A 10,990-nucleotide genomic window follows, 5' to 3' on the forward strand; every position below is an offset into this window, starting at 1 on the left:
ACACATGGTTAACCATCCACGACATACTTCTCAAGAATAAGTTGTTTGTACTTCCTTTTGAAATTAGCAGTTTTTTTTTTAGTTTTTTTATCATACTTACTTTTAACTCCTCTGGTAGACTATTCCACAATGTCACCCCACAGACGGATGAGCACATGCTCTTTATAGTAGTGTGTACAGTCGGCTGTTTGAAGTTATATCCCCCTTCTCTATCTATGAAAATCTTTTGGATGAAATGTTTATTTATTTCTTGTCAAAGATGGCTGCTTTTATGAGCGTCACTCATAAATAACGAATGCGTTACCACATCATGCAGCCTTCCAGCTGGCTGTGGTTGTTGTGTTAACGTTTTACTTCGTCACTGTGTAAACGTAAAGGATAGGCCGTCTCGATAAGTCCATTCTGTGCTCGCGCTGAGCTGGCACGTAGCCCAGTGTTGTGTCCTGTTTAAGGATCGGGCAACAGGTTTTGTGCACAGATGCACAGAGCTGGGTCCTGCTCCGTTGTCAGCGACATGAAGACGGGAAAAAGTGACTCCGATCGATAGCACTACAATAACATAAAGCCCACTCCAAGTTGGATGCAAGAGTTCAGAAAAATTTGTGTGCAAATTTTTCCGAACTCTTGAATCCAACTTGGAGTGAGCTTTATGTTCATTATGTTATTGCAGTGCTATCGGAGTAACTTTTTCCTATTCCGGTAATGACGCCACAATGTACAGGGTGGGGCAAACTTCTTGTCTCTCCCTCGTCTCTGGCTCAAGGGTCACCAGAACCGAACTGAACTGAAGGTCGCAGGGGTAACTGATGTATATTAAAGCTTAAAATGAACATGTTTTAAATCAAACGAATCGGATTAAAATTATGGGTGATCAAAAAGCATAGTTAACTTATTATTTAATTATTCATAATTTAATTATTCATACAGTCCTGATATCCACTCGGCCCCTTTTTCACCTCAGTAAACACCAGGGTGGGGTTGATTCTGTGTGACATCATCGCTGTCGGTAATCAGCAGCAGATGTGGACTTGGGCGTTAGATTCTTTATTTTCTTTTAGGTATGAAAGTCGATGTCAAAGCAGGTATCCGTCAGAAGGGAGGAGCCCAAAGTATCAGATTGACGCCTTTTAAGACCCGGCTCGAGGTTCAGCGGCAGGGCTGTCGTGGTTGAGAAATCCTAACGCCGCTTGGGTTCTGGTTTGGTTTCCACAGGGCCGACCCATCGTGATCTGCGACAAAGACGACTACGAGACCATCAAGAACTCGAGCCGCTCCATCAAAGTGCCGCACACTGTGGACTGTCTGCAGGGCATCCTGAGTGTCATCCCCCTGCAGCTGCTGTCCTTCCACCTGGCCGTCCTGCGGGGCTACGACGTAAGGGCCCTCCCTCCCTCCCTCCCTCCCTCCCTCCCTCCCTCACTCCCTCCCTCCCTCCCTCACTCCCTCCCTCCCTCCCTCCCTCCCTCCCTGGCCCACGCCTCCCTCCCTCCCATGCCCTCCCTCCTCCCCTGGCCCACGCCTCCCTCCCTCCCTCCCTGGACCATGCCTCCCTCCCTCCCTCCCTCCCTCCCACGCCTCCCTCCCTCCCTGGCCCATGCCTCCCTCCCTCCCTCCCTGGCCCACGCCTCCCTCCCTCCCTCCCTGGCCCACGCCTCCCTCCCTCCCTCCCTGGCCCACGCCTCCCTCCCTCCCTCCCTCCCTGGCCCACGCCTCCCTCCCTCCCACGCCTCCCTCCCTCCCTGGCCCATGCCTCCCTCCCTCCCTCCCTCCCTGGCCCATGCCTCCCTCCCTCCCTCCCTGGCCCACGCCTCCCTCCCTCCCTCCCTCCCTGGCCCACGCCTCCCTCCCTCCCATGCCCTCCCTCCTCCCCTGGCCCACGCCTCCCTCCCTCCCTCCCTGGCCCACGCCGTCCCTCCCTCCCTGCCCCACGCCTCCCTCCCTCCCTGGCCCACGCCTCCCTCCCTCCCTCCCTCCCTGGCCCATGCCTCCCTCCCTCCCTCCCTGCCCCACGCCTCCCTCCCTCCCTGGCCCACGCCTCCCTCCCTCCCTGGCCCACGCCTCCCTCCCTCCCTCCCTCCCTCCCTCCCTGGCCCATGCCTCCCTCCCTCCCTCCCTCCCTGGCCTACACCTCCCTCCATCCCTCCCTGGCCCACGCCTCCCTCCCTCCCTCCCTCCCTGGCCCACGCCTCCCTCCCTCCCTCCCTCCCTGGCCCACGCCTCCCTCCCTCCCTCCCTCCCTCCCTGGCCCATCCCTCCCTGGCCCATCCCTCCCTCCCTCCCTGGCCCATCCCTCCCTCCCTCCCTGGCCCACGCCTCCCTCCCTCCCTGGCCCATGCCTCCCTCCCTCCCTCCCTGGCCCATGCCTCCCTCCCTCCCTCCCTGGCCCATGCCTCCCTCCCTGGCCCACGCCTCCCTCCCTGGCCCATGCCTCCCTCCCTCCCTGGCCCATGCCTCCCTCCCTCCCTGGCCCATGCCTCCCTCCCTCCCTCCCTCCCTGATCCTACTGGCTGCTAGTTGGGCAGGAAAAAAGCTTGTATCTCTCCGGGTGTTGATGACCACATTTGAAATGTGGCACCTGTGCATTATTCTTTTCTTTGATTGGGGTTTCATGGGCACCAGGGTTTTGAAAACCTGCTCACAACAGAGAACCATTTAAACTGTCAGTTGAAGTAATAGCAGCAGTAGTAATTAGTAGTAGTTTTCTTTTTTAAAGTTTTTCTCATCACACACGATACAATATGCACAATCATTCCAGACTGTCAACAGTCTTTGATTTTCGCAGTGACTGAAAGGGTATAGGCTGAAGCATAATGCTTATTATATGTCTGTCCTATATGTCAAATTAAGCCTCCAAAATAAAAGAACAACAAAATAAAGATTATTCACATTTGTAGCCCTCAGAAATGGCTATACAAACCATTTTACAAACCACAGAATTGGAGGTTTTTGCCCGGCAGCAGCGTTCCCACGACCGTGTCGGAGAGATCTGCTGTCCCGTATCGCTCAATCACACTTGGGTTCAAATGGATTTCTGTGTAAACCCTGTGAGGTTCTTGTTTAGTTTGACAGTAGCACTCGTGTCAACATTGGAAAGCCCTCTTGTTATGTCTAGTCCACGGGTTTTCACTTGTCATGTAACAAGTCCTTTCCCCCCCCCCCCCATCTCTCTTCATACAGGTGGACTGTCCAAGAAACCTGGCGAAGTCTGTTACGGTAGAGTGAACGGCGACCGCCGTCGGCTCACTCGTCTGCACGCGAAGGCCAAGAGAAAACAATGTCCTGTTTGATTGGTCTTGTGTCATGTCTTTTCTGTTTCTTTGAATGCAACTGTTAGTCTTGTACTCGGAAATGTACTGTCTCACTGTCTCTTTAAAACTAAATGGAAGGTATTGTCATTATCATTGTTATAGTAATTGTTACGTCAGCGGTGGCGCGGTCTGGGCTGGTAGCTGCTCTCTTATCTCTTTTCCTGGGTCTCTGTGCCCAATGCCAACTGACTGGTTCTGAGACTGATGTTATTGGCCACGTCGGGAACCTCCTTTGTCACTCGACTGAAGAGGAAGGTCAAGGTCTCACTGATAATGTTACCATTTCGATTTTCTTTCAGTGCAATGATTTGTAGTGTGTTGGGATCACTTTTTCGTTGGCAGCTAGTCATTTGAAGTGTCTTTACTCAAACCTTGATGTAAAAGACGACGTTTTAAATCATTCCACACACCACGGTTCTCTCTCTCTCTGCTTCTCAAATACTTCCCAAGTTTCTGTCTGTTTTGGACTTCTTCCGAGTGACAATCGTTGGAACAGCGGGTCCAGTGAGCGGTGTAATGTGGTTAGGTCAGCGTGAGGCTCACAAATACACTATTGTGTAGAATGTTATCGTTGCTTCTTGGGTCGGGGCCTCTTATCAAGGCGATTCCGGCGATCTGGCTGAGTTCATGATAAGACGTCGGACCCTGTTTGTCTCAGAACGATGTCCACCGACGACGTGTCTTTTCAGCTCTGGCTTCTTTTTTCGTCTTTCCCTTCATTTCAATTCTTTAATTTCATGCACGCTAATTGGTCTTGATCTCAAACTCTGCCCCCTTTTCTCAAGTCCAAGTTGTTTATGTCACGTATAACTACATGTACATTACAGTGAAATGCTTGGTTCTGTATGAGCCCCCTGAGAATGTGCTTCATACAGTGTAAACAGTCCAAACACTATGCAAAATATATAAAGTACAAAATGTAAAACTTTTTTTATATATATATATATATATATATATATATATATATATATATATATATATTGCAAAATGCTAAAATCAGCCTCTCACCACAACTGTTGCTCTTGGGGATCGAGAATAGATGGTGGAGTTTGAGATGTGTCTGTCATGTGTTTTTCCCCACAGTGATGCGAACTGAGCACTCTTTTCCCAGCTGAGCGTGTTTTTAGCACTCCGAGAGCATTACATATTAAAGATATTTAAAAACCGTTGTGAAAGAGCACCGCTTAAGTCTTTACCGTTCAGCTAGAGTAATGGATCACATCGCCACTCTGCATCGTGCTCTCTTCCTGATCCTCTAAGCGACTGTTGTGATCGGAGGATCAAGAAAAGAGGGCGGGTTTGATATGTCAATTGTCGTTGGCCAAGAATGAATATGGAAATGTGTCCATCGCTTGACATTTACTAAAGATAGTCGTAAATAAGGCTGTCGACTTTGTCAACTAATCGATTAGTTGATTTTAATTGAAACTTTGACCTTTGACTTACTCTAAAGTTCTTCTGAATGTGTACCTATTGCAGAGAGACCTTATTTCTGAGTTCTTGTCTTTAGTATACAATATTACCCTACATGGAAATGGAAGTTACTCATCGGGCACCAGCCAGCCCACACCCTGCCACCGTGACATATTGCAATATTGGGACCATTTATATTCGTAAAATTGTTTTCCTCTTATCTTTTGTGTTTTTAATTCTTACATTTTTGAAAATATTTCTTTTTGTATTTTTGAAGTTACTCTCCGATTTAAAATGTGAATGTGACTTGACATCTAAAAATGCCCCCTCTAAACCAAAACGCCTTGCATGTTACAATGGCTTAAGCAGTTTGAAAACCAAAACATGTTCATCCTACTGTGTTTTTTGATAGAAACACATGTGTGTTGATAGAAAAAGTGTTACAAACATGGTCTGTTCAAAAGGTCATGGGGATTATTATACAGTTATGCAATGAGCGTGTTGTAGCTGCTATAGATAGAACCTCTGTATGTGCTCTCAGGAAGGAGCACATTTGTACACAAGCGGTCGCTTATTCTCCTCAGAAAGGCTGCTTGAGTTTATATATATATTTTTTCTTTTGTATTTCAATTCATATTTTTTGTTAATGAAGACATTTATCTTGCTTTAGCAATCAAGCCTTAACCTGTATGTCGGCAAACGCCTGTCTATTCATAGTCTTTGCATCTGATTTTCAATGTAGAGTTTTTTTCTGAGCCAGTGAAGGACGGGTTTAGAAAACTGGACAATGTTACAGGTACTTGGTAACCCATGTAAATAAGCAGGTTTTCAATTGGTTTCTGGACTGGAGGCCCGGATTAGAACTGCACTAAACCTGTTGGAAACGGTTGGGTTACACGGGAGTGGGTCACTATTTATTAATGGATTTAGTAGAGCTGATGCAATAAAGTGTCAAATACTTCTCTTTTGGTGTCTTAGCCCGTTATTATAATACAACACAAGTGATACTGGATGTATATGCTAGCCCTGGAACTAACCCTCTCGACAAGGAAAAAGGTCTGTGACCAACTGTATGATTGTAGAATAGGCAATCATTGAGTGTCTAGAAAAACGCTATAAGAAATGCAATTAATTATAAAGAAACATTCCTAAAAAATCTTTATTAAAATGAATAAAAGGTGGACAAATTCTCATACAGATAGGGAATGAATGTCCATAGAAAATTATAAAAGTTGTTTGAGAGGTTGCAGGAGACCTTATCTTCAATTACTGCTTCAGAGGATGTTATCTTCAAGTACTGCCTCAGAGACCTTATCTTCAAGTACTGCCTCAGAGACCTTATCTTCAAGTACTGCCTCAGAGACCTTATCTTCAAGTACTGCCTCAGAGACCTTATCTTCAAGTGCTGCCTCAGAGACCTTATCTTCAAGTACTGCTTCAGAGAGATGACAGATCCCAGATGATGGCAAGTACCTGTGCAGAGTACACAGCGATGGTCCAGATGGCAGACAGCACTGGGCTGATGCGTCCACGGAAAGTCACAATGACCGAGAGCGTGGGTCTGATGAAGCCGCAGAGTGATGAGAGGATAGACGGCATCAACTGCATGAGAGCCAGGAAGGCCAAGCCGACAGACAGGCAGCACCGGCAGAGATCAGACATCCCATGCAGGACTAGATGGACCGAGCTGAACCAGTCCATGGGTCGTCCGCCTTGCAGGCTGTCGGTGTCCAGAGTCTGTAACGAAGGCCAGGTAGATCTGGGGGGGCAACGGTCTCTGATGGTTGACGCCCTGTGTTTCTCACAGACTCCACGTGGGAGCACGGCCATTAGCAAGGATTTAAAAACCGTATTGAATTTCAAATTGGCGGAGAGGAAAAGGGCCACGTTGTTGGTAAACAGAAGAGCAGCCTGGAGGAAATCCTCATTGCACTGACTGACGACAACGATGGCTTCAAGTACAGGAGCAGGGTAGTTACGGAGCACGGCCAGGGTTTTTCGTACGAGCGGTCTCCAGCTTCCAATTACAGAGAACATAGTGGCACTAAACCCAACACGGCTTACGAGTCCTCACACTGTCTGGAAGACTCATTTCCTAGGAGACTTGAGGTAACATCCTTTAAGCTGCAGCAGAGTGAGTATCAACGCAGCAACCAAAGCACCACTGCTGGATAATATGGTAGCAAGAGTTAACTGAATCTGATTGAATAACTATCAACAGCCTGAATGTGATTGAATAACTATCAACAGCTGTGGCCGCAGCTGTGCGTATCAGAACTGGTCCAGTTTTGCCCTGTTTGGACTGAAATCTTCATGGTTTTCTCCCTGGCTTTGGAGAGGCTGGTTGGCAAGTTGAAGATTCTCAAGAGCACACAACCTTTCTGAATGATCATGCAAGGAACGTATTCAGGAGCTCAAACTGAGGAAAAAGAACTGTGGAACAGATAGATGAATGAAATTTATCTGAAATGTATGATGAATTGAAAATGGGGGACCCTGATGTAAACAAGACGAAAGTCTTTCTCTGGTCTGCATCCCCTTAACAATTGTATGTATTGAGCTGTACTGTACTGTACCCATTCTGCAATCTGTTAATAAACTTTTCAATCAATCAATCAATAGATAATTAGGGAGCATGTCTATGTTCCCCGGGTCCTATGTTCCCCGATTGATTGATTTATTGATTGAAAATGTTAGACCACCAGCCCTGATTCCAAACTCTAACCTTAACCAACTTCGAAAGAGGGCCTACGCTTAACCAGTTCGAAACAAGGCGGACATTAATAATTAATAAAATAATACAAATTAATAGAACATTTTAATCAATCAATCAATCAGGGAACAGAGGACCCGGGGAACATAGGGATGATCCCGATAATTATATCTGCTTTGTACAATTTAGGTGGTCAGAAAAACACCTGAAGATTTTAATAAGAGGTATTTGATAAAATATTCAAATTAGAAGCATTTGGAATGTGGAGCATCTGGAACATAACAGCAGTCTGTTAGTATATACTAGTGTATTCTACAACCTTCTAGAATATAATGCACCATTACAACGAAGGCCTGCAACTCTAACATTAACATCTGGTGTGTATAAGCATAAGCATATGATCAATTGACTGAAGTTTAATCAGGCCTTAATAAGACTTAAAAAAAAATCAACCACACCTAAACGTATGAGCACAACAAGGTTATTCTTATAATTTAAATAATCACTCCACTGATGTAGAGATTGGCACATTGTAGCTCTAAAAGTCTCTGTTTTTCTCTTTTATCTATTTACTCAATTCTGTTCTAGTGGCTTCTCCACGTTGAGTTTTATTCTATCTCACTCCTTTTTTTTTTCTTTTTTTCTTTTATCTTACATTGTTCTTTCCCATTGTTCTTCATATTAAGGTGTTAATGTTTCTCTACAATCTTTTCCTTTTTTCTGATGTTTCCTACATAAGTTAGTAGAAGGTTCAAATGAATATATCGATGAAAGTGTATTATTCTTTTTTTTCATTTTTCATAATATTTCATTAGAGTAAGGGAAGGCGCAAGACCAAAAGCGACATTCTATTGAATTAGAATGAAAATGTTAGATCCTATGGCAATTAGCATAGGAAGATTAGGATTACAAAGCTCAGTTTGGGCAATCCGGTGGCCTAAGGGAGGGAGTCATACGCGGAGGATGTGTTTTTGGAACACAGGCCTGTACGACTCTCTGGGTGAGGGGAAAAAAGGGGATTTTTATTTGTATATATATATGTTTTTAAGCTCGGCTCTCAACGGGACCTCAATAATTGGATGTTCATCTATTGTAGCTTCGCACTCCAGAAGCATTACCAAAAACTACACAAAAACATGTATAGATTATGGCTAGTTTGAATATAATGATATGGAACACTGGTGGGATAAACAAACAACACAAACGCAAAAGCGTGCTCACACTGACGAAAAAAGAACATGTGGACGTGGCTCTACTAAGCGAAACGCACATTTTAGAGGAAGACATAGATACGTTAGCGGATAACACATATCATAATATTAGTCACTCTTCTTTTGGTACGAGAACTCGAGGTGTAGCCATAGTCGTCAGACGTAAGTTAAATATTGAATTAAAGGGGGTATGGTCGGATGCGGATGGGCGTATAACTATAGCTAGGATTGTACACAATAACAGGAAAATTGCGTTGGCAGCGGTATATGCCCCAAATTTGTACGAAGAGGGTTTCTTCACTACACTAACCGATGAAATGTTAAACCATCCCGATTACTCATTTATAATAGGTGCGGATTTTAATGCCATTTGGAATCCAAGGATGGACGAATCTTACCTCGCCTTTTCCAGCGAACAAAAAAATTCATCTAAAGCATTAAAGGATTGGTCAAAGATTACAGGTGTAAATGATTTATGGCGTTCACTTAATCCCACGACCCGAAAGTACTCTTGTCGATCGGCGAGACATAACACATTATCCAGAATTGATTATGTCTTTGCATCCCGAGACTATTTGATAAATATGAAGTGGAAATGATACCCAATGCACTATCAGATCACTGTTATTTACTCCTAAAAGCAACATTTGGTATACTATCTTCCCGGGCCCCAAGATGGCGTTTTAATTCGATGCTGCTTAATAACAAGGAATTCATTACACAACTCAAAGAAGCTCTCATTGTATTCCTACGGGAGAATGCAAACTCGGTGCAAGACCCCAGAATAATATGGATGTCGGTAAAGGGTATGATCAAGGATTTCACTGATAGATTTTCCTCCATAATGCGCAAGAATCAATGCACAAAACTGTCTGAACTGGAAACGCTTTACTCAACGTTATTTAATTCTTTAAAATACAACAACTCAACTAGACTAGAAAATCAAGTTAACGTACTAAAAACAGAGATCAATGCCATATACAGACAACAATCGGAAATGCAAATACGCAGCACAAGACAACAGCAGTACTCCCAAGGTTCTAAACCTAGTCACCTATTAGCCATGCGATTAAGAATTAATGCAAAATTTGCAGATATAACTACCATTAGAGCACAACAAGTACTTGAAACAGACCCCAAAATAATAAACGATACATTCAAAGAATTCTACTCCGACTTATATAAATCAGAAACGACCTTCGATCAAAACAAAATGGACACATATCTTAATCAAATTATTCTCCCTAAACTTTCAGAGGATGACGCTAAACAGTTAGAAACACCGATCACACTAGAGGAACTCAAGAAGGCCATATCCGAAATGCAAAATGGTAAAGCTCCTGGAAGAGACGGTATCCCATCAGAAATGTACCTTTCTTGTTGGGACATAATTGGACCCTTATTACTAAATATGATCTTATACTCAGTCAAGGAGGGGAGCTTCCATAAAAACGACAATATTGCACTCATTTCAGTCCTTCTCAAAAAAGACAAAGACCCCACCGAGTGCGGTAGTTACAGACCCTTAAGCCTCCTCGGAACCGATGTCAAACTGTACTCTAAGGTATTAGCCATCAGATTACAAAAGCATATGATGTCTTTAGTTCATCCGGACCAAACTGGCTTCATAAGAGGTCGCCTGATCACTGATAACATAAGACGAATACTGCACGTACTAGATGCAGACAAGGACGACACCATACCTAAGGCGATGCTGTCCCTGGATGCTATGAAAGCCTTTGACAGGCTGGAATGGTCGTATCTATGGGCAGTACTAGAAAGGATGGGGTTAGGAAAAGGATTCATTGATATGATTAAAGTATTATACAAAGACCCATCGGCCATGATTACAACAGGTACATTCATCTCCAAAATCTTTCCGGTATCACGCTCAGCCAGACAGGGTTGCCCTCTTAGTCCCGGACTATTCGATCTATCATTAGAGCCTTTAGCACAATATATAAGACAATCCCAATCCATAGAACCAATCGTAATCAAGGGCACACAACATAAAATTAGTTTATATGCGGACAACGTAATATTGCCCCAACACCACATTGCCTCATCTACTCAAGTTGATTGAGAACTTTGGTGATTTATCGGGATTTAAAATAAATTGGCCGAAGTCGGCTTTCCTTCCACTTAACACCCATGCAAAAAAAGATACAACCCTCCCAGGTGAGATACCTATGGTAAAACATTTTAGATGCTTGGGTGTGGAAATATTCCCCACCATAAGACAAACGGTGAAGCACAATTACACAAAAATACAGAACAAAATCAAAGACGACCTGGACAGGTGGGCAAAACTTAAAAACTCAGTACAGGCAAGGGTATCAATAGTT

At 44.4% G+C, this 10,990-nt stretch overlaps 1 protein-coding gene across 2 annotated transcripts in view; it reads left to right on the forward strand.

The window, feature by feature from the left end:
- Positions 1 to 5,685, forward strand: part of LOC311235944 (glutamine--fructose-6-phosphate aminotransferase [isomerizing] 1) — a 77,164-nt gene extending 71,479 nt beyond the window's left edge. For both annotated transcript variants that reach the window (XM_084323483.1, XM_084323484.1), the window contains exons 18-19: positions 1,213 to 1,374; positions 3,178 to 5,685. In XM_084323483.1, coding sequence (XP_084179609.1) covers positions 1,213 to 1,374; positions 3,178 to 3,222 — 207 coding nt within the window. In that variant the 3' untranslated portion in view covers positions 3,223 to 5,685. The remainder of the gene's footprint in view (positions 1 to 1,212; positions 1,375 to 3,177) is intronic.
- The last annotated feature ends 5,305 nt before the right edge of the window (positions 5,686 to 10,990 follow it).

This window comes from Notolepis coatsorum (genome assembly GCF_963971535.1).
Source record: "Notolepis coatsorum genome assembly, chromosome: 10".
NCBI lineage: Eukaryota > Metazoa > Chordata > Actinopteri > Aulopiformes > Paralepididae > Notolepis > Notolepis coatsorum.